The 24,460-nt window shown below is 36.2% G+C and overlaps 1 protein-coding gene across 2 annotated transcripts in view; it reads left to right on the top strand.

Moving 5' to 3' along the window:
* The window catches only part of LOC109687604 (dual specificity protein kinase TTK-like), a 44,368-nt gene extending 25,902 nt beyond the window's left edge, over positions 1-18,466 (top strand). The window contains exons 1-5 of one of the 2 annotated variants that reach the window (XM_074068255.1): positions 13,533-15,070; positions 15,186-15,337; positions 16,390-16,514; positions 17,753-17,833; positions 17,984-18,466. In XM_074068255.1, coding sequence (XP_073924356.1) covers positions 14,835-15,070; positions 15,186-15,337; positions 16,390-16,514; positions 17,753-17,833; positions 17,984-18,100 — 711 coding nt within the window. In that variant the 5' untranslated portion in view covers positions 13,533-14,834 and the 3' untranslated portion in view covers positions 18,101-18,466. Of the gene's footprint in view, positions 1-5,592; positions 5,726-7,056; positions 7,178-9,874; positions 9,968-13,532; positions 15,071-15,185; positions 16,347-16,389; positions 16,515-17,752; positions 17,834-17,983 lie in introns of those variants that run through there. The other variant, XR_012446203.1, reaches the window with a different exon arrangement.
* Positions 18,467-24,460: the final 5,994 nt, after the last annotated feature.

Raw genomic sequence — 24,460 nt, 5'->3', positions numbered from 1 at the left:
TTTCCCCACCAACGCTATAGGTAAGTGCAGAGTGGAGAAGAACAGAAGAAAAGTAGAAACTGGTAAAATGGTAGCATTTATTTTGGCAACATGTTTCTCTTAAAGAAAACAAACCACCTGATTTTTTCCAAAGAGAAGGAAAGAGTAACAGGAATTTAGTGGTGTATTAGTGGGTGAAATTGATGAGACTTTACAAAAAAAGCAAGTTTCTTTGCAATAGTACTTCAATAGTTTTGATATTTGATTTTGATTTAGCATTCTGAATTGTGGTCACTTGAGAAAGAAAGGCATCTTAGTATTTAATCATCAAATAGGGCCATAGAGTCATAATGGAAATAATAGCAATTAGTCTTAATTTCCTGAAGGAACTATCTTACGGTGAAACCAAAAATGACAAAATTTAAAATTTGCAAGCCACTGTATGATGGTCAAGGTGCTTTTACTTAGTTTTATTTGATCCTCACAGCAGTTTATGAGCTAGGCAGCACAAATTCTTTCATCATTTTTCAGGTAGAAGATTCAAATCCAGATCAGTTTAGTGACTTGCCCTAGGTTATATGGCTGGAAAAACCAAAACTGAGACTAGAACTCTGGACTACTGCTTCTCAGTCCACTTTTGTTTCTCGTAGAAAGATATTCATAATTCTACAGATCTGTCATTGCAAATAGTCAATAGTTTCCAGAGATGAGTGAAACTTATCCACAGATAGTGTAATTCACAGTACTTATCTATGTGGGATTGATGTATTTTATTCTAGTCCATTTTCACGAACTGTAAAATAATATGCGAGTCAATCTAGTAAACTCAGCTCTCAACTTTTCTTTGGATTCTCCAAGAGACTTAATCGCAGCTTGGTTGGCAGATGTAACTTTTGAAGAGCATCACTTTTCCTGCTCCAGCCTTTGACCCAGTTTCTACCAAAAGTTGGCACCACAGCTGTCATATTGCACACACTGCAGAAGCTTTGCGCTTGCTTTAGATCTGTCTCAGCAACTTTCAATCAGATTATTTAATTCACTCTGGAAAGGGCAGAAGTAGAGAAACACATTTGCAGGGACACCATCAGGTTCATTCCCTTCCCCACCTATTTCCTAGATTCATCCATTTCCTTTCAGGCCAGGGAGAAAGCATACATGCCGGTGGTGTAATCTTGAGGCTCACAAAGACCTTGAGAGTCCATTAAAAACTGTCAGCTCTGAAGGACCCCCAGAAGCCATGGAAGTTTCGAATGGGATACGATTCCATGAAGAATATCGTGTTTATTGCATTTCTAGTCTCCTTGGGTTTCCTTTATGATCCGAAAAGGCAGACCCTTAACATTTGAGAGTTCCAGGGCAAGAGAACAAATAGAGGTCCACATTTTAAGTGTCAGCATAAATAGATGTAAAATAAAATATACTCTGTTCTCCTACTGCAAAAATGGTGCATCAATAATGAGAAATTAAGATGCATATTTAAAGTTACAGTTTTATGTTACTAATATTTGGCAAAATATAAGGCATTTGAATTTATTATTAGTTTATACTTTAGACATTTTTGTTATCATGCCACTGATATTTGCATGAATATCATATGCAAGTATATAATTTATAAGTTATAACTTGATTTATTGCATAGATTGTTCTTATTCTCATTAGAAAGAGATTACTTATTATGCTGCATTAATTAAGATTTTAGTAACTTGGTGTAGTGACACATACCTGTAATCCCAGCATTTGGGAGGCAGAGGTGGGTTTAAGGCCAGCCTGGGCTACTTAGTGAGACCCCATCTCAAACAAAAAAAATGTTAAAAACCACAACAAGCCAGGAGTGGAGGTTCATGCCCAACTACGTGGGAGGCTGAGATCAGGAGGATCTTGGTTTGAGGCCAGCCTCTGTAAAAGAAAGTTCACAAGACTCCATCTAAACCAGTAAAAAGCCGAGCATAGTGGTGCCTTCCTGCCATCCCCGCTACTCAGGAAGTGTAAATGGAAGAGTATTTGTCTAGGCTGGCCTGAGCATAAACTCGAGTCCCTACTTGAGAAATAAGTAAAGCCAAAAGTGGTAAAATAAAGCTCAAGTGGTAGAATGCCTGCCTAGGAAGCCCAAAGCTGTGAGTTCAAACTCCATTACCACCAAAAAACCCCCAAAACCAACAACAAAAACATTTTCACATAGTTTGTGCTCTATTAACAATAATGAGTTAAGAGATCAAAAATTGATTGTAATTATACAGAGTACAAAATTTGAATGTTTCAGCAATAATTAAAAGTAAACATAAAATTAATATCATTCTGCACATATATACATGTTTTTGGTACTGAGAAGTATGGGGAGGAACAAAAGGAACTAAGGCAAATTTTTCTTTTTTATGTGGCAGTGGTATTGCAAGCAGGATGGCCTCAAGCTTGCAAGGCAAGTGCTCTACCACTTGCCACAGCCCCACCCCAAAAGTGACTTGTCTTTTAAAATATTCAAAATGATCTATTAAAATTAAAAGTCTCTATTAATGTACATAAAACTATAATTAAAATTACCTAAACAAGTTAAAATTTTAAATTCACTTTTCAAAAATTTAATTAAGTCTTTAGATAATTTCCTAAAAATAAAATTCTTCACAATTTTATCATTGAATGTCCATTAGCTGTCAGTATAAAAATTAGGATCACATTTTATTTGTTATGTTTATATTGGCATTGTCCAGGAGAAATACAGAACAAACCACATATATGTTTTTATTTTTCCTATTAAAAGCTTGTCTATATTAGCAAAATTAAAAAGCAAACATTCCAAAAATTGAAATATATTTTAACATATTTTATTACAACATGATTAAAATATTTCAGCATGCAATCAATATAAATCAATAAAGCCTCTTACATTCTTTTTTCAAATCAGTGGCATATTTCAGATGTAACCCCAAAGACTGATACAGAGGTACCTTTGTTTTCCCTTAAAGTACAACGTTGCTGTCATGTCTGAATTTTGACGTTTGTCTTATATATTTTCTATTGTTAATACCTATGTGCCATATTTAGAGAGATAGTTTATTTAAAGATTTTTAAAAGTCATTCAGAATACAGCGATAAGTAACAGCTATTAGTTAAGTCAGATTATGTCAGGTTCAATTTTATTTTCAATACTGTTTCTAGATTGTTAATAGATGTGTACAAGTGTTGGCAGACTAAATGGTCCAAATCTAGTTTCTAGCCTGTTTGTGTAAAGTTTTATTGGAACTTTGGCACACCCATTGGTTTACTTATCCATGGCTGCTTTTGCACCGTAACAGCAGAGTTGAGTAGTTTGCAATGGAGACATGGCCGGCCTGTAATGCCTAAGGATATTGTCCTTTACTTAAAACTCTGTGTTGACCTCTGAACCAGTGCCATGCCATGCTGTCCCAAGCGTTTAACAGTTCTGTTCCCTACAGTCATGTTGATTGATAAAAACAGAAAAATGCTGACTACATAATGCCTTGAATTTGAGTGATCATGCTCAGTGGTCATTTTTAGAAGGAATGATGGGGTAGGCTACGGGAAGAGTCACACCTATGATCCATGGTCACACATTCCTCACCATTTCTTTTCAGTGGCTTGCTGTGAAGTCAGTAAAGGCCTTGCATTCTAGCTCAGTGAATCAGATATGTTGGTCTTGTGACCCTCTTTACACTCTTAATTAGTGAGGACTCTAAAGAACTTTTGCTTATGTGGATTATATTTGTTTCTGTTCACCACATTAGAAAATAAAGCGAGGACATATGAAGTATTTGTTAATTTATTTAAAAAATAGCTGGCAAGTGTATTACATATGAATATAAATATGCTTCTGAAAAATAAGTGTTTTTTTAAGCAAAATAATTATAGTGAGAAAAGTGATATTGTCTTACAATTTTTGAAAATCTCTTTAATGGTTGGCTTAACAGATGATTGGATTGTTGTATCCACTTTTATACTTACTATATTTTATTATATGTCATATAATATCTGGAAAACTTTAGCATATACTTATGAGAAAATAAAAGTGAGAAAAGCACATGCTATCTTGGGATTACTATGAAAATTCTTTACACCTCTCAGACCCCCTAAAATGGTCCTGTGGACATCTTTCTCATTTGCAGATTTTCCAGTGAGCTTAGTAACAGGTGTAGATAATAAATGGTAGATGGTGTGGATCCTGACAAGTTGGATCATGGATCAAATTAAATAAGTACCTCTTTGTCTTTTGGAATTTGAAAACCAATAGGCTGGCAAAGGGACTCAAAAAGCAAAGAGTGTGAAAGGATGGCTATAGTTAAAGAGACAATAACAACTGTGTTGGTTAAGATCTGGAGAATTTTAAAAGGCTTATTCACTGTTAGTGTGAGTGTAGTCATTTTGGAGCACAGCCTGGCAAATCCTCAAAAGGGTAAGCATAGTGTTTATATACGACCTACTAATTCCACTCCTAGATTTTTAGTCAAGAGAATTGAAAACATATGTCCACACATATTTGTGCTTGCTCAGTAATGTTCTAAAACATTTTCTTAATTACACGCTCACCACTAATTCCAAGGTATGCACATGAAGAAGTCTTAAAGGAAAATTATTCAGAAAGAGATTTATTAGCCATCTTCAATACTTAAAAGGACTTCAGTGTAGAAAGAGATTTATCCATTGTGGTTCTTGAGAGCATAGTGAGAATGCATGGGTTGAAATTATAATAGAGAAATCAATTTAATTTCATACTTTTTAATAACTAAAATTGTCCTCAAATTGAAGTGAACCTCTGTGGACAGTAGAGTGCTTATTTACTGAAAGTTTCCATGCAAGACACGGCTCTTTATTTGGTCATGATGCCGTAAGGCGTCGTGGTAAACTTTTTGGAAAGGCTTAGGCTTTGCAGTCCAGGGGATTTCTGTTGTAACTTTTCAACTCTGCCATTACAGTATGAAAGCAGCTATAGACCATATGTAAACAAATAGGCATGGCCTTATTCCAATAAAACTTCAAAAAAGTAGGCAACAGGCCAGATTCAGCCTGCAAACTCTAATCTGCTGATGCCTGCTATGGAGGATGTTCACCCATCATTTGGGATTTGTAAGAGAGAAATTTTTCAAGTTCTGTGTCTCTTATGAGAGAGAGGCACACAGATAGGCATTTGCATTTCAGTTTTTGCTAAGTAATTAGTATTTGGCTACATTTGAGGGGGGATGTAGTTTTATTGATTAAAGCAACTTTGTTGTTGCTGGGGATTGAACCCAGGTCCTCAATCATGTTAAGCATGTGTGCTACCACTGAGACAAACCCTTAGCCCCTGTTTTCCTAAGGTATAAAAACTTAATTCTGTTAAAATAGCCCTGATGGGTGGGGGGGATGGTAGGTCCTATTTTGTTATATAATTTTGTGGGCTTGTAATCAATTTGAGCAGAATGTGTTAGGTTTAAGAGTTTGGAGTAAAATGATTATACTAAAAAGTTATTGAAAGTCTAAAATAAATATGCCCACCTTTTTTAGTATGCTTTTGTTTTCATATTTCTATTAGTTTATTAGTTCTGAAAGGTTATGCTTATTAAATGTTACACAGATGACTAACTTAAAAATTCTTAAGTCATAACATCTTAAATTTTCTTTTAGCAGAAACACACCTCTGAGCAACCTGTCTTTTCAGTTTCAAAGCAGTCACCACCGACATCAGTACCTAAATGGATTGATCCCAAATCTATTTCTAAGACACCAAGTAGGAATACCTTGGATGATACATGAGCTGGTAATTGGCACCTAGCTCAGAACTCAGGGTGGGGAAATAGAAATAAGATGAGCTTTGGGACCAAATAGATCTGTGATTGAATCCTGTTGGGTTACTTTACAGACTTTGCAAGATACAATTTTTCTCATCATCAGTTTTATCTATAAAATGTGAAAGGGAAGGTGATTACAATAATAAATATTTTTAAGGATTGTTATGAATGTAGTCTGTCATATTGTAATCTATTAAAAACCTATAAATCATCTAAGAATGTGAGCCTTTATAACCATGTATTACCAAACGGATACCTCTCTACTTGAGAGAGATTTTAAAGGAAGGTTAACATTCTTAGAGTGAATAAATATTTTAGTATAGGAAGTGTTATTTGGAGCATGATAGTTTCTGGAAGAGGTTAGTTGTATGGTTTACATAGTTCTGAAGGTGTTCAAAGAAGACAGACTTGAGTGAATAAGAATGAGGGGGTGAGTGAGGAAATTAGTCAGCGCTGATTAAAAGAAAACACAAGGGGTGTTGCAAAAGCAAATGAATGACATGTCAACGAAAACAACTTAAAGGAATGTGATACACTGTGACCTTTAACTTGTGGCTATATTAATGGTTTAAGGTATAACTTAGTTCACGATGCCTTTGGCTTTTCATTTTCATAATGTAATTGATCTCTGTTAAAATTGACCTTCTTTTAAAACCTCTTTAATGCAATTTTGCTATATATCACCTCATTTTACTACATGTAGAAATTTTAAAGAATGGCTGTTAACTAAAATGATAACATAGATATTTCTTGTGATACTAGATTATTTATTGTTAATAAATATTTGTAGAGCTTTTGTGCCAAGTACTGTTCTAGATGTTGAAGCTATAATAGCAAATATGGTAAAGAAAGTATAAATGTGTGCTGAACAGATAATACGGGCTTAATGGCCTTACTCCTTTAATGATGTAACTGGCTTCTAGATATTTCTAGCAAGACCATTATAGAACATTATGGCTTAAAAGCACTCAAACTCAATGATAGTCATAAGCTGAATCTTGCCTTGGCTTCCTTCTTATAAAATTACTCTAACTTTCTATTTTAAATTCTGTCTTACTTATTTTGCTAGCACAGATTTCTTGTCTGGGGACAAAAAATTAATTTCGGAAAGAATTTCCCCAAATAAAATATCTGGTGAAACTAAAATAAACATCAACTATCAATTATGAAAACTAACTTAGGTTCTGTTTGATGTGGCACATGTTAAGTTAATAGCATTTAAAATACACACAAACTTGATCAGAATCTTGGGTTTTCTTTAATTTCAATATTTTGAATTAAGAAAAAAACTCTTTCCTAGTTTTAGGACTCCAGTTGTAAAGAATGACTTTCCACCTTCTTACCCGTCATCAACACCTTACCACCAGCTTGCCTGTTTCCAGCAGCAGCAAGTCCCTGTTACTCCTCTTCAAAACTTACAGGTTCGACAAGCTTTGTTTGTGGTGGGTTTGGTTTATATTTAGGTACACTCAGTTTTATAGATTTTCGTTTTATGGCAGCAAGTTGTCAGGGAGAGTCTTAACTTGTCCATTCTTATTCCCACTAGGCAAAACTTTTTTTGACATCCAAATAAGGGTGTGATTCTTAAATTTGAGAAGTTAGTTAATGAAGAAGACACTAACAAAACTGTTCTACTTAACAAGGTCTAAGGTTTTAGTTTGAGCACCTGAATAAAATTTCACATTACTTGAAGTTTCTTTCTAGTCTATTTAACTATCCACTTCAGCTGTTTGCAAACAGCTTCATTTCTTATGTTGATGAATCTGTAATGCGTTTGGAAAAGTAAATCTTCAAGATTATCAGCATAGCACGATGAGAATACTATTGGAGTATATTATAATTTTTATAAACTAATAGAAAAAGTTTTGCTTGTGAGGCTAATGCACTGCTGTCTAAAAAGAAAATTGATACTCTTGACACTAACAACTAAAACTAGTTTATAGTAACTGAGAGACAGCCGATACCGGTAGAAGACATGAGCCTTGTAGACAGACTCCCTGGGCTCACTACTGTGAGGTCAGTTGTGTGATCTTATGCAAGTTATTACACAATTCTTGTACCCATACCTACTTACCGAGTGGTTGCGAAGATAACATTAGTTAATATGTGGGTAACTCTTAAAACAGAGCATGGCACTGTTTAGATAATAAATGTTGAGAGTTATGGTTATTTAAATGAAATAGGAAAAATAACTACCTACAAAAACCAGTTGATGAAAAAATTGACAGAAAGTATAACAGTAGTTACTGCGCTGAAGAGGAGGGAATGAGGAGTTATCCTTCAGTGGGTATTTCAGTATTCAATGTTTCAGTATTCAGTGTTTCAATATTCAATGGCAAAAAAGTTCTGAAGATGGTGGTGGTGTTTGCACAATGATGTGAATGTACTTACACCAATGAATTGTATTTAACAATTGTTAAAATGGTAAAGCTTTTATTTAACAAATGGATAAAAAAATTAGCTGACAAGATAATTAACTATGGAGAGAGGTGATAGTGTTTTGAGGATTGGAGCAATATAATAAATTTTGAAGGAAAAAGAGAAAGATGATCAGGTTTGTCCATACATTCATTCAAAACACATTTAATGAGCTATTACTTGTATCAGACTCTGTTTGGGTCAAAATCTAGAAGGTGACTCAGAGGTGACTAGAAGAGGGTCTTGGGGGCCTTCTAAGAGGAGGCCAGTGTCAGAGGGAACTGAAAAGAGGCCCGGGTGTACCTCTAGGTTAGGAAAGGGAAGGAGTGAACCCTGTAGATTTTACCCTTAATAGGGATAGGAAGCTGAGGAAGAGGTTGAAGGAAGCAGGAGAGTTAAAGTGTCTGATTTACACTTTGAAAACTCTGGCCTCAGTAAGAGAGTAGACTAAGGGGACTGTGAATGTCCTGGGCAGAAAACTACCCTCACATTGGTGTTGAATTAGAGTAAGTTGGAATTACTTTATTTTAAAACCCACCAGCAGCCCATGGGAAAGGACATCAGGCTGCTGCTCTCTTCCCTAAGAAGTGTTTGCAGTTTAAGGAAGAACATTTCATAACAATGTCTCTTACCCCAAAGACGAAAGAAATTAGAATTCTTCCAAAAGAAAGAAATCAAAAAAGAAAGAAAGAAAGGCTATCTTATTTAAACAGAAGGAGATTACATGAGAGATTCTACCATTTGGGATCTAAATCAGGACTTAGTTCAGTTGAGGTTTATTCAGACTGATTCAGTTTGACTAATTGGCTAATCAAAAATGCTTTGTTTCAACTTTTTTTTTCCCCTCCATACTGGCTTAGACTCAGGACCTTTCCCATACTAGTAAGCTCTTTGCCACTTGAGCCACATCAGGGCATGGCTCTTTGTTTCAAGTTTATCAGCTCAGCTTGAGTCTTCTCCGCATGCCATCTGTTCAGGCATTTATAAGTGCATGGAGAGATGATCCAGCATGAGGGAAGAAATGGAAGGGCAGCTTATGATAATAGTACATGTGTTGAAAGTTTGCTGGGGAAGATGCTGAAGTTCAGAGAAATCAAGCAACTTGCTGAGCATCACTCAGCACAAAGGAAATTTGTGTTGAAATTTGCATTTGTCTGACTCACAGCACCCAGTACAATAGTACATTGCTTCTTTTATAAAATAATGCTAAATGGGGAAAAAAGAACATAGATATAATTGTGTGTCTTTTTATGTAAGTAAGGAGGTGTAAGGAAAAAAAAGTGATAGCTTATTAGTGTGTTGTGCATTAAGTGGTATTTTCTTCTTAAGTTTTCTATTTGTGTTAAGAAATAGAACCAGTTAAAAGGAAGGAGAAGCTTGTGTATTAATTTAACACATTTTTAAAATGTTTTTGGTGATTTTCAGAAAGGGTCTTAGTATATAGCCCAGGCTGGCCTTGAACTCTCATTCTTTTTGCTTCAGCCTCCGAGGGCTGTGATTATAGACACAGACCACCATGCCTGGTAGTTTCTTTTATTAAAGTAAAGTATGCAATACAAGTTCCCCCTTTAAAATATTATAACATATCTCATTACTTAAGAATTAGGATAATTTCAAAACTGGCAGCGTTTTACTATACTCAATGCAAGCTAGTTTCTTAGGCATATTTTTTTTAACCTTTGTTTATATATATTATTTAGATTTCAGGATCCTCTTCAACAAATGAATGCATTTCAGTTAAAGGAAGAATTTATTTCATATTAAAGTAACTAGGCAGTGGAGGGTCAAGTAAGGTAGGTATTTTAAATACTTAAGAAATGAATAAAAATATTATAAACTTTCATTTGTCTTTTTAGCTATGGGGGCTCTTTTATCTTTTAGGGACCATGTTGCCCTTGAGCCAAAAAAGCTGCCTCATTTTCTGCCCTTCTCCCTTTTCGCTCTAAAAAGACCTACCTCTTGATAGCAGTCTTATGTCTTTCCCTCCAATGTCCTTTGCTTCCTAATTTCTTCATCTTACGTTAACGTTGGCTGTGGTGGCAAATGACCACTATGTATCATCACAGAAGACTCTAAAAATGAATCAGAATATGATGTGAATTACTTATATGCTTATTATTCATGTAGCTTATTCAGTAAAGGCTTTTTACTAATGGATTTCTTTTTTTGTTTTGAGTTTTTATCTAAAAAACATTGTAGTAATCTAAATTCATCGGAGTTCTATTTTTTTGTTGTTGTCATTCTGTGGATTGAACAGAGAACCCTGCACATGCTAGGCAAACTGTCTACCACTGAGCTAATATTCCTGGCCCCTGAGTTTTTAATTTATGTGAATCTAATTCTTTATGGCTGGGTAGCATCTTGAGCTAGTGCTCAATACATGCCATAATTAATTCTTGCTCTGTTAAATCTACAGAGTTTTGCCATTAACATTCACCATACAACTATAACGAAGAGCACCAAAAACTTCCATATTCTTGCTAAATTTAGTTCTTAGCTTTGAATTTTAGGTCACTTAGTATTTGGAACAGTTGATTTCTTTTTTCATTTTGCTTTCCTGTTGTCTCCTCTGTTTTCATTTTCTCACACTGGCCATTCCTTTTCAGTCTTCCTTATGTTCCAGGACTCAGTGCTGCAGTGCCTCTTTTCTTCTTTGTCTAAACTGCTAATTTTCTTGTAGTCTTATCTGTAGGTTTATGGCTCATAATTTCCAGACTTCTATTTCCAGTTCATACCTCTCCTTTTGATCCAGACTAGCATATCTAATTTGGCTCTACACATCTCTTTTTGGTTACCAGGCATTTAAAACTGTGTGTGCAAACACAACTCTTGCTCCATTGTCTTTGCAATTTCAGTAAATGGCAACTCTGTTCTTCTTATTGCTTGGCCAAAAGCCAGTCTGTACTCTTATTCTCACTTTCATATCCAACCAATCAACAAGTCTTATTTGTTCCACCTCAAAGTATCTCTAGAATTTATTTTTTACCAGCACTATAACTTTGGTTGAAGCAGCTGTCATCTTTTCACTTTTTATTTTATTTTATTTATATTATTTATATTTATTTTATATTTATATTATATATTAATTATATTTGATTATTATTTATATTGTATTTATATTTATATTTATATTTATATTTTATTTTATTTTATTATAGTGCCCTTCTCATGAGTCTCATTGAGTCAGTCCTTGTCCTCCTGATTTATTGGATGTGTGTTTTAACACAACAGTTGATTTTCCTCCAAGCACACTCATATCTTTGCCCTAGTATATTCTCAGTCAGGGTTCCATTGACCTCACTCTAAAACTGTAACTCCCAAATTTCCAATCACAGTGTTCTCCGTTTCCCTATCTGCTTTTTCTCTGTAGCATACCTTTTAACATGCTCTTATATTTATTTGATTTGCTTTTGTCCCTCTACACACGAATGTGAGCTCCATGAACATAGCAGTGTTTGATTTGCTCAGTGATCCTAGCCCTGGTATCCAGAATACAACAGAATAGTAGTTGAATGAATAAACTGCCTCCCTCAGCAATTGTGCTGTGGGTAACATGAAACAAAGGCTACTGGACTTATTTTAAGCTATGCTATAGTTTTCTAAGCCAGCTAATAATGACTAGACTTACTTGTGACTATCTTACTAATTTATTAAAAATAAGGAAGTGCCTGTAATCCTAGATATTTGGGAGGTGGAGATCAGGAGGATCAATGTTTGAGGCCATCCTGGGCAAAATGTATGTGAGATGCATTTCAACCAATAAAACCTGGGCATGGTGGCATACGCCTGTCATCCCAGGTGGGTAGGAAGTGTAAATAGGAGGATCTCAATCCAGACCAGCTCTGGCGAATAAATGTGAGACCCTATTCAAAAAATAAGTAAGGCAAAAAAGGGTGGGGATGTGATTTAAGTGATGGAGCACTGGCATAGCAAGCATAAGGCCCTGAGTTCACACCCCATACTGCCAAAATATAAGTAAGTGTCTGCCTGATGGCATGTATCTATAATCTCAGTACTTAGAAGGCTGAGGCAGGAGGAGTGCAAGTTTGAGGCTAGTCTGGGTTATATGAGGCATGTAGACTGTATGGATAGTGGTAGAACATGTGCTTAGCATGTGTGCAATTTGGGTATAATCTCTAGCACCACAAAAAACCCAATGAATACAAAAAAATAAATAAAGCCTGTACATTACCATGTAGAGCAATCTTCAATAAATATTTTATTTATACACTCCCTTTCTCCTCCTTGTATCAAATTTCAGTCATGGGAATAAAGGAATCATTTTACTTAAATACCGGATTTAATTGCTTTTGGAGACATTCTTTAGCTAATATTTATTAGTTATTTGATTATGTTCCGTAATGTGAGGGTGTTGACACTTGTTACTTAGTGGCATGTTTTCAGAGATGAAGAATTGTTTTAGTGGTGTTTTTTTTTCCTTGGAGTATATTGAAGCTGTAAGCTTACTTAAGTCAAGGGCCAAGTGATAAAGCTATACTGGCCCATATTTTCTGAGTCCAATTAAATTATGATTCAACTTAATAATTATGAAGGTAAAAAACCAGCATGCCTTAGAAGAGGGTGAGTTTAGGCTATTACCAACTTACACTATATTTATTAAGAACATCTAGAATGGTCATGGAGCTCATGAAGATGGTCAAGACACTGGTGTACCCAATCTATTTCTACTTTATTACTTCCCTGTGAAATTGACAGAGCATATTTCTGACACTAACTGGCCGCTGTCCTTGGGAGGCTGAGTCAGGATCATTTGAGCACAGGAGTTCAAGGTCAGGCAACATGAGACCCATCTCAAAAAAACCTCCAAAACCAAATAAACCAAAGTAACTGACATCTCTGTGGTGAGAAAAAAAGGCTACCCAGTCAAGACCATAGAGGTTATTTATTGCAAGAGTTTTGCCAAAGTTAGTGATATTTGAGGGGTAATATATGCATACAAAAAGTTGAAAGTTTTCATTTACTGAAAAATTTTAGATCATACGTATGTGTATTTCTATCTCTAGTATCCTTCAAGTTTTTCTGATATATCCAACTTTAAATGTTTAAAAATATCTATTCTGTCCTGAATGTTTTTAATGATGATAGCAAACATTTGCTATACTATGGACACACTGTAGAATACTGGGCAAATGTCAGTCATCTCTGTCATTTTTCAAACCCTGTGCAGTAGATATTACTAACAGTATTTTATTTTTGAGAATTAAGAAACGTGTCCAAAGTTAGATTGCTGATGGAGTGAGCCGGAATTCAAATGCAGGTGCTTTCCTCTAGCCTTTTGTAAGTTTTGTATGTTTTATTTGTATGTGTGTGTGTACTTGTGTAGTATTATCTATAATCTTTAAATTTTACTGTTAGGCTACAAAGCTGTTTCACTGAATGAATATACTACCTCACACCTTATTAAACAGCATACACATAAACTATAATCATTAGGTTTAGGGTTAGTAGTGTCGTATTGTACCACACAACAACGGTGCTCTCAATTCATTCAGCTTTGTGAGGCAATTTACCCTATACAAAATGGCTTTGTGCTGCTATTTTAAAATTCATTTTGTCCCTTTCATTGTTATTCTCTGCTATCTATTACCCTACCACTGTTTTACATTCCATCTCCTAATTTTCCTGTGTCCAAGTAAACTCAACAACATTCATTTTGAGTTTTATACTTGAAGATGAAATGTAACTGAGTTGTACTTAAGGGTCTGTGATAGACCTTATTTATTAGTTTAGTTCTAGCCCATGAGCCTCCTCCTTACTTCTTTCCTGTATCTGCTGGGTAGTCAAGGTTAAGTGACTCTTTGCTTCAATGTGTCAAAGGGTATAAATGAATACAGTATTTCTTGCATACATGGGCATTTTGTATTTGAATTTATGAAGTCTTGAAGGAGCACTGTTGTTCCATGTTTGGTGAAAGTTAGACACATTCTGATGTTTTGTTCTTAGAAATTGACTGTTCATTATAGCCAGAACTATTTCACCTTGACATTAGAGATCCTGACAATGTACTTATGAGAACATCTTGTTCTTGAAAATTGGACCTGTCCTTTTTTTCACAACCGAAATATACTGATAGCATATTATCTGTTACATGGATGAGCTTGTCAACATCAGGCACAGTGGGAAAACATCATCTATGAAGTGAATTTTCTGTTCATCACAGCCTTAGTCATCCTTAACATTTTTGAATGTGCTTTTCTGTATGTTAATTTTTCTGGTTAAGGCACCCAAAAGAGTATTATGAACATGTCAAATTTAAATTGTTTTTCTTTTGTGTTAACATAGAAAGTTTTGTGGTTTATATGTCTTTGAGTTACTGAATTTACATATGTGATTGGAAGTGGGCTGTTATTCTTGTATCATGATTATTTTTTTCCTTTTATATTCAAAGTAGGCCCAGGATTTGTTTCAGAATTTTCTCAGCCTAAAATTCTGTCTTAACAAGTTTAGAAGTATTGTGATAGTATACAGATAGTACATTCTAAACTTTCTTCTTTGTCGTACTGTATAGGTATTTCAGGTATTGAATGAGAAGAAACAGATATATGCCATAAAGTATGTGAACTTTAGCATAGGGGAGAAATGACCCAAGCCTTGTATGCACATACGAATAATAAAACAATAATAAAAAAAAAGAAATAGATGGAAGTACTTCTGCCCTTCTGTGGGGATTTACCTGCCCCGTATAGCCAATGGGCCACAATAGCAGAGCTTTTCTTCTTAGATTTCACTAAGTACAGGCAACGGATCAAAAAAAAAAAAAAGTATGTGAACTTAGAAGAAGCAGATAACCAAACTATCGATAGGTACCGGAATGAAGTAGCATATTTAAATAAACTACAACAACACAGTGATAAGATCATCCGACTTTATGATTAGTAAGAATTCTTTTTTCAATTAAAAAAATTTTTTTTGCTATAGTTCTTCAAGTAAGTGTTAAGTAAATCTTAATATAACCTAGCTATTTGTTGTTTTGTTTGGTTTTAATTGCAGTGAAATCATGGACCAGTATATCTACATGGTAATGGAATGTGGAAATACTGACTTGAATAGTTGGCTTAAAAAGAAAAAATCCATCAATCCATGGGAACGCAAGAGTTACTGGAAAAATATGTTGGAAGCAGTACACACAATCCATCAACATGGTATTAAAATCTCTTCCTGTGGGTAAAGTTAAAATATTTGTTAAGGGCTATAGGCTTGGCTTAAGCAGTAAAGCACCTGCCTAGCAAGCATGAAGCCCTGAGTTCAAAGCCTAGCACTACCAAAAAAAGTTGTTGTTAATGTCATCTTAGAAAAATACACTTATTATTTTATTGGTATCTTTAGCTAGGTGAACTAAATAATTGGAAGTATTTTTAAAGATGAGGAAACGAAGCCATTTCTTAATACTGTTAACCCAAAGGGTATAGTACATGAACTCAAATTCCTGCATTCGTAATGGAAAAAAGCATCTTTCTCAGTATTAATGTAGTCTGTGGTCCTTATCTTCAAATATTTTGGATTTTAGTATATCTGAGACTTTTGGGTTCAATTATCCTAAAAATATGAGATGTTTATTTCCCTCTTTCTCCTAATGATTTTGCATTATGTGCCCTTTGTGAAAGTTGGTTTATTTTTTTACCGTTAGCCTCAGGCTTTTATTTTAACATGTTCTTTTTTTCATTTTAGAGCTTTCTCTGCCTTTCCCCTATCTTTAGAACAAAACTCTTTAATCTAGATGATTGTAATTTATCTCCCCCTGAATAAGTTTTCTTTACAAGTTAAAAGATAATTTATTAGTGATTACCATTAGTGCTGTAGGAAGTGTCTTTACATCTGGCAGTATAATTTACAATGCTCTGTACTGGAGAGAGATCCACAGTGGTTAAAGATAGATTGAAGCCAGACTGCTTGCCCTCAACTCATGACATTGTCACTTAGGCCTTGTGACCTTGAATGGTTTACTTAAACTCTCATTGCCTTAGTTTCCTCACCTGAAAGTGGGGATGATAATAGTGGTATTTCCTTAGCATTGTTTTTGAGGATTAAATGACTCATTAAAAGCAGCAAACTTAGATTGTACCTTGCATGTAACACATGCTAAGAAAGTACAGACCTTATGAGAAAGGGATATTTAATTGGGTTGACTAACTGAAAGAACCAACTACAGATTGTAAATTTTACATTGTCTCATAATGGATTTTTTATTTTGAAGGCATTGTTCATAGTGATCTGAAGCCTGCTAACTTTTTAATAGTTGATGGAATGCTAAAACTAATTGATTTTGGGATTGCAAACCAAATGCAGCCAGATACGACAAGCATTGTTAAGGACTCTCAGGTAGGACATCTAGCGAATAGTTGGTTGTTTGCTACCTGGTATTATTTATATCACCTCATTCTCCAAAGAATTTAGAGTCTTTTTATAAGAATAGGTACTAAAACCATAAAAAATTTCAAAACCATGGTCAATATGATTTAGAAAAGTAAGACAAGATTGTATAGAAATATATCTAGCAATTTTGAGTAATTTTCCTACAACTGAGGTAAAGAAGCAGTAATACCTGTCTTGGTAATCATTTTGTTCATGTTCTAAAATTGACCTGACAGTTGACTTTGGGTTTCCTGGTAGCAATCAGAGAGAGAATTGGAGTAACATGTTTTCCATTGTCGTCCATGAGGTGAGGTCATTTCAATTTAAGAGGGCTTTCATATTGGAAATGCCATAATTACTATTGTTTCCAACAGCACTTTTGTAATAGGATATGCAATAGCAAATGTAATTAAGTTGTTCAATAAAAGCTAAAATAATGATAGCAAAGCATAACTAAAAGAATCTTGCTTGGAGATGACATGATGTGTCCATGTATGCTCATTTCTGTTGTAGATCTCCCTGAATTCTGGGAGCAGAACTGGGCTTTGATAAAAGGAATAGATGGGCAGCATGCCCGTAAAACAATTCTATCTGACAGTCATTACTTAATGTCAAAACTGGCTGAACATTGAGTTGTAAATCGGCTTGAAGATACCTTCTATAGCAAGCCCTAAGCTATGGGTAATTTGTGTTGAAGGCAGAGCCATTTATGTTAGAATCAAAGGTACAGTGCAATGTTGGCACCATCCAATTGTAGAGACTGTTGCATGACTTAGAAGTCCACTCTATCTCAGTTTGCACATGGGCCCTAGAGTCCCAGGATACCAAGCTAGATGTTTTTGTTGTTTGTTTACATATGAGTTTGTTGGTTTATTAAAGGGGAGTAACATGTTGAGTCTATTCAAGCATAGAAGAGAAAGTGATACTCCAATTCCTTAAAGCTTATTACCATTTATAGAATTTTAGCCTGGACAGTTTTTAAGGCAGATATGTTTTAAGGCACAGTACTCTGAAAGGAGTCAGTCTTCTGCTTCTGAACCCAATTCCTTTTGCTGAAGTTGGGAAGTTATTTGAATTTTTCAAGTTTATCGCTTAAATTTATAAGTATCCTAAGTCTCTAAGGATCTGGCATTTGTACTTTTAAAAAACCTGAAGCAGAATGAAATATTTTCATTGATTGACGTTTTCTGTGATTTGGCAAATAGGTTGGCACAGTTAATTACATGCCACCAGAAGCAATCAAAGATATGTCATCCCGAAGAGAGAATGGGAAATCCAAGTCAAAGGTACTGTATTGGGAATTTTACAAAAGTGACTTGGAGTAAAAACATCATTCTTTTGAGTGAATGTCTAGAATGGAACTTCTGTAATATGATGTGGTCTGGAAAGTATCAAAGAAAACCTGCTTTAAAAAAATTCATCATTATTTTTTATAGTGTTGTTTAATAAGGGACCCTAAACAGAGGATATCCATTCCTGAGCTCCTGGTACATCCATATGTCCAAATTCAAATTCATGCAGGTACTGCTTCTTTAAAAATTGCTCATTACTAGGTTCCTATGAACAGCCTATTAACTGTAACAAAACTAGAATCTAAATTGGCTACTCTTTTTGCTGCCTGCCCTCTTGCCAAACAGTAATGTAAATAAAAATGTCTGTCTTCATTGATGTCATTCAGTTTTAATTATCCTGCATAGGGGACAGTGATTGGTAGTAAATTATAAGAATGCCATTTATTGTGTTGTTAAGCAGAGTATATATTTTTGTTGCTTTATTTTTTGTTTTGAGACAGGATCTCACTTTTATGTATCCCAGGCTGGCCTCAACTCAAACTAATTATTTGCCTCTCTAAGTTGCTGGAGTATGTGCTTTTAATTGAATTTATATGTTTATTAGTATCACTGTGTTGATATTGTATATTTTATAGGTAACCAGATAGCTAAGGGAACCACTGATGAAATGAAATATGTCCTGGGTCAACTTGTTGGTCTGAATTCTCCTAACTCTATTTTTTTTTTTTTTAAAGGTACTGGGGTTTGAACTCAGGATCTTTTGCTTGCTAGGCAGGCACTCAAACCATTGAGCCATACCTCCAGCCCCTCTCCTAACTCTATTTTGAAAGCTGCTAAAGTAAGTATGTGTGTTCTCTGTGTTAATTAACTATTTTAATATAGCTTAATGAGTTACACCCTTAGAGAAACAGGTAACCCAAAGGAAAGTTGGGCCAGCGGTCTTGAAGTCTTTATTTCTGCACTTAGGTATTTAACACATCCTATTTGACAAGTACCTATCTTTTTTATTTATTTATTTTTTTGGCAGGAGATGGGGGACACACAGTCTGGGGTTTGAGCTTGAGGGCCTCACTCTTACTAGTTAGGCAATGAGCCATGCCCCCAGCCCTTTTTTGCTTTCTTTATCTTTCTAAGAAGTTCTTGTTTTTATGCCTGTGTGTGCCTGGACTGCTCTCCTCCTATTTATACTTCCCGAGTAACTGGAATGGCAGCATTGTGCCACCACACACAGCTTTTTATTGGTTGAGATGTGGTCTCGCTAGCCCACGCATGCTTCAAACCACAGACTTCCTGATCTCCACCTCCCAAGAAGCTAGGATTATAAGCGTGAGCCGCCATGCCTGGCTTGATTCCTGTTCTGTGCATATAGCACAGGCCAGAGTGGGTTTTCAAAACAGGTACATTCAAAGGATTACTGTCAGGCCTCAATTGAATAAATTTAGTATAGCACGTTATCTTTTAAATCATTCTCAACACGATTCTTAACACGGCTTTTGAATTCATTCCTTCTAGCCAATTTCTTATTAAACTTTAGAGATACAATAGTATTTGTAGCGCTTCTGTAAAGCTGTGCATAGCCATCAGCACAGGCCTCAGGCTTTCAGACTCCCATTACCTATTTGTGTCTGCACTATTCTTTTTGTCTTTCACTGTCTCAAATACCTAGTCATTTCTAGAATATTGTGAAAATTCATCGATCAACTGGTTTAGCTGCCAAGAGAGTACTAATGATATATTTCAGTTACAAGACTATTATAAAATTATGGAAGCATGAATTAACATTCTTATGTCTATGGCTCAGTCTACGTTACTAAGAGCCTGGACACACTTCTGAATGAAATATTACATTTGCATTCAAATAAGGTAAAATTTTTCTTAAACTTTCTCAAGTGCTTCTGGCTGAATCAGTGGCTTTAGGAATTAAGATTGGGCACATTGTGTTTTTTAATTGCTTTGTATTTTATATGTCCACGTTTAAAATTCATACTAATGTATTGCTCAAAACTTTTATAAATAAAATTGAGATGATTAGTCACCTTTATCACTGAAAGGCAAAAATGTCATTTTCATAAAGTAGATGTTAGCTAAGCCTTCAATCTTTTTTTAATACATTGACTTCAATATATAGTTGGCCTTTTGTATCCATGAGTTCCACATCCATAGATTAAATAAAGTGCAATTCAAAAATATGCATGAGTAAAGAACATATATAAACTTGCTTCTTATTACTCCATAAAAAATACAGCATAACAATGATTTATATCATGTTCACATCGTATTAGTTGTTATCAGTGATCTAGAGATAATTTAAAGTATACAGGAGGATATACATACGCACATGCAAATAGTGTGCACTTTACAGAAGAGACTAGAACATTTACATTTTGGAATCTGTGGGGTGAGGATTTTGCAACCAGTCCCCCAGAGATACCAAGAACGACTGTACCTAATTATACTTGTTTACATCATTATTTACTACTGGTTTGTGTGTGTGCGGGTGTGCGTGTACGTGTGCACGTGTGCATGTGTGTGTATTCTGTGATGTGTGTATGTGTGATGTGTGTGCATGTGTGTGACGGGTGTATATATGTATGTGTGTCTATGTATGTGTGTGGTGTATGTGTGTAATGTGTGTATGTGTATTGTGTGTGTGTGTATGTGTTTGTGATGTGTATGTTTGTATGTATGTGTGTGTATGTATGGGTGTGTCTGTGTGTGGTGTATGTATGTGTGGTGTGTGTCTGTGTATGTGTGTGTATTGTATGCGCATGTGTGGTGTGTGTATTGTGTGTATGTGTGTGTGTGTGGTGCATGTGTATTGTGTGTGGCGTGTGTACATGTGTGTATGTGTGTGTCTGGTGTGTGTATGTGTGGTGTGTGTGTGTAGTGTGTGTATGTGTGTGGTGTGTGTGTAGGTTTTTTGTGTAGTGTGTGGTGTGTGTATTGTGTGTATGTATGTGTGTGTGGTGTGTGGTGGGTGTATTGTGTGTGTGTGTGTATGTCTGTGTATGTGTGTTTATGTCTGTGTGGTGTGTGTGATTTGTGTGGATGTATGTGTGTGTGATTTTTGTGTGTATTGTGTGTAGGTGGTGCGTGTGTATTCTGTGTGGTGTGTATGTGTGTGGTGTATTTGTGTATGTGTTGGGGTGTGTGTATTGTATGTGTGTATATCTGTGTGGTGTGTATGTGTATAGGTGTGTGTATTGTATGAGTGGTGTGTATTGTGTGTACGTCTGTGGTTTGTATATATGTTTATGTGTGTGTATGTATGTGTCATGTATGTGTGTGGTGAGTGTATTGTGTGTTTGTGGTGTGTATGTACGTGTGTGATGTGTGTGTAGGTGGTGTGTGTATTGTATGTGTGGGTTGTGTGTGGTGTGTATGTGTGTATGTGGTGTGTGTATGTGTAGTGTGTGTATGTATCTGTTTGTGGTGTGTATGTGTGTATGTATGTATTTGTGTTGTATGTATGGGTGTGTGTGTGGCGTGTGTGTCTCTGTATGTTTATGTGTATGTGTTTGTGTGTGTGTGTGTGTGTGGTGTATGTATGCATATGTGTATGTATATGTGTGTGTGTGGTGTGCCTCGTGTGTGCTTTTGTGCAGTGTGTGTGTGTATGTGTGTGTGGGTGTATTAAGTGTGTATACTTCTGGGGTGTGTGTATGTGTGTACGTAGTGTGTGTTTGTATTGTGTGTATGTGTGTGTTGTGTGTGTATTGTGTGTATATGTGTGGGTGTGTGGATTGTGTGTATGTGTGTGTGGTGTTTGTATGTGTGGGGTGTGTGTGGTGTGCATGTATTGTATGTATGCGTGATGGTGTGTGTATTTTGTGTATGTATGTGTGTGGTGCGTTTGTATTGTGTGTATGTGTGAGGTGTATGTGTGGGGGTGTGTGGTGTGTGTATTTTGTGTATGTATGTGTGGTGTCTGTGTATTGTGTGTGTGGTGTGTGGATGTGTGTAGTGTGTGTGGTGTGTGTGGTATATGTGTGTGTGGTTGGTGTATGTGTGTGGTGGGTGTATTGTGTATGTGTGTGTATGTCCGTGTGGTGTGTGTGTGTTGTGTGTGTAGTGTGTCTGTGTGTTTGTACTTGTGCATGTGTGTGTATATTCATGTGTGTGTGAGGGTGAGTGTGTGTGTGTTTATGAGTGTGTGTATGGGTGTGTGTTGGCATCTGTGTATGTGTGTGTTTGTATGTGTGTATGCTTGTGAGTGTGTATTTGTGTGAGTCTATTTTCGAGTGAGAGTGAGTATGAATGTTGGTGAGAGTGAGAGTGGGTACATGTGTGATTGTATGTGCATATGTTTGTGAGTGTATATTTGTGTGTGTGAGTGTGTAAGAGGGTGTGTGTATGTGTGTTTGAGTGAGTGAGAGTGTGTGTAGGTGTGTGTGTTTGTGTATATGTGTGTGTGATTGCATGTGGTGTTGAGTGTGTGAGTGTGAGTGACTGTGTGTGAGTGTTTTGTTTGTGTGAGTTGGATTGTGAGTATGTGTTTAAATGTGTGTGTGAGTTGTGAGTGTGTGTATGTGTGTGATGTGTGTTAGTGGGTTGGCATCTGTGTTTGAGTATGGAATCAAATGCGTGTGAGTGTGTGTTTGTGTGTGACTGCGAGAAAGAGTAAATGTGTAAATGTGTGTAGGTGTATGAGTGTGAGTGTATATGTATGTGTAGGTGAGTGGGTGAGACTAAATGTGTGAGTGTGCGAGCGTGTGTGTTTCGTGTAGATGTGCATGTGTGGTTGTATGTGAGTGCATGTGTAGCTGAGTGTGAGTGTGTGTGTGTGTGTGTATGTGTGTGAATGTGTGAGTGCATCTGTGTGTACATGTGTATTTGAAGATGAGGTTCTATGTTCACGGGTGCGAGAGTTATTGTGAGTGTGTTAGAGTGTGACAGTGTGTATGTTGGTGTGTGCAGGTGTGTATGTGCAGGTGTGTGTAAGTGAGTGTGTGAGTGTGTTTGCATTTGAATGTGAGTGGGTATTTGGGTGCAGGTGTGTGAATGAGTGTGTATGTTAGTGTGTTCAGGTGTGTGTGTGTTTATGTGTGTGAGCGTATGTAGTGGGGGATATGTGGGTGAGTATGAGAGTGAATGTGTGTGTGTATTTGTATGTTATTGTGTTGGCTTGGGTGTATTGACGTTTGTGTGAGTATGCGTCTGTAAGTGTGAGTGTGATTTTGGGTGAGTGTGTGAATGTGAGTGTAGAGTCTGTGTGTGTTGATTGTGAGTTCACATGTGTGCATTAGTGTTTGTGTATATCTATGTGTTTGTGTGTTTGTATGTGTATGAATGTGTTTTTGTGTATGTGTCTGTGTACGTGTGTGTGAATTTGTGAATGTGTGCATGAGAGTGTGCATGTAGGTCTGTGTTTCTGTAGGTTTGTGTGTGTATATGTATATATGTGAATGTGTATGGGTGTGAGTGTATATGGGTACGTGTTGTGAGTGTGTGTGTATGAAAGTGTGTGGGAATGTGTACGTGTGAGTGTACGGGAGGGTGTCAGTCTGTAAAGGTGTGCACAAATGTATGATTGCTGATGACTGTGAGTGTGACTGTGTATGTGCGTGTTTGTATGAGTGTGAAAGTGTGTAGGTGTGTATAGATGACAGTGTGTATATGTGTGAGTGTGTGACTGCATGTGTGTGTGTATGTACGTGAATGTGTGGTGTCTCAGTGTGAGTGAATGTGTGAGTCTGTGTGTGTGTATGTGTGTCTGAGTGTGTGAGTGTGAGTCTGTGTGTGCATGTGAGTGTGTTGGCTTGCATGTTGGTGTGTGTGTGCGATGTGGGTGAGTGGGTTGGCTTGTGTGTTAAGAGTATGGATTCAAATGTGTGAGTGTGTGCTTCTCTGTGTGTGTGTGTGAATGTATGTGTTTGAGTTTGAGTGTGAATGTGTGCATGTGTGTGTGAGTGAGTGTGTGTGTGTCTTAGGGTCCTGGTCAACCAATTCTCTTCTCTGTTCCACTCATGGTTGTGTTTTAACTTACTGACCCATTTCTCTTCGTTTAGAGTTGCATTCATTTTTCTGGTTTGAATGTCCGGTAATTTTTTACATTAGATGCCAGATATTTTACTTCTAAAAATTCATTATTACTAGTGGTACTGGGGATTGAATTCAGGGTCTCAAACTTACTAGGCTAGTGCTCTACAACTCGAGCCACGCCCCCAGCCCCACGTATTTTAAATTTGACCCTGTTGAATCTTCTTGTACTTCTATAAATATTCCTGAGCTGTGTTCCGGCCTGTAGGTAAGTTGTGTAGAAACAGTCTGATTCTTTAAAGGTTTGCTTTCAGGTTTGTTAGTTTAGACCAGTGAAGGCTTTGGTCTTGCTTTAATTTTGCCTCACTACACTCAGTCCTCTGTATCTATGGGTACATATCCATGGATTCAATCCTCTGTGGATCTAAAATTTTTTAAAAATTACATTTATAGTACACAGATTTTTTGTCATTATTCCCTAAATAATACAGTATAACTATATCCCGTTTGCATTGAATTAGGTAATCTATGGATGATTAAAAATAACAGGAGAACGTACAGAGATCACATGTAATTCTACGGCATTTTATGTAAAGCAGTTGCGCCACCAAGATCTGGGATCCTTGCTGATATCCAAAGCGG

The sequence above is a fragment of the Castor canadensis genome, chromosome 3 (genome assembly GCF_047511655.1).
Source record: "Castor canadensis chromosome 3, mCasCan1.hap1v2, whole genome shotgun sequence".
NCBI classification, from domain to species: domain Eukaryota; kingdom Metazoa; phylum Chordata; class Mammalia; order Rodentia; family Castoridae; genus Castor; species Castor canadensis.
The sequence above is the reverse complement of the archived record's forward strand: the minus strand, read 5'-3'. Positions and strand labels throughout refer to the sequence as shown.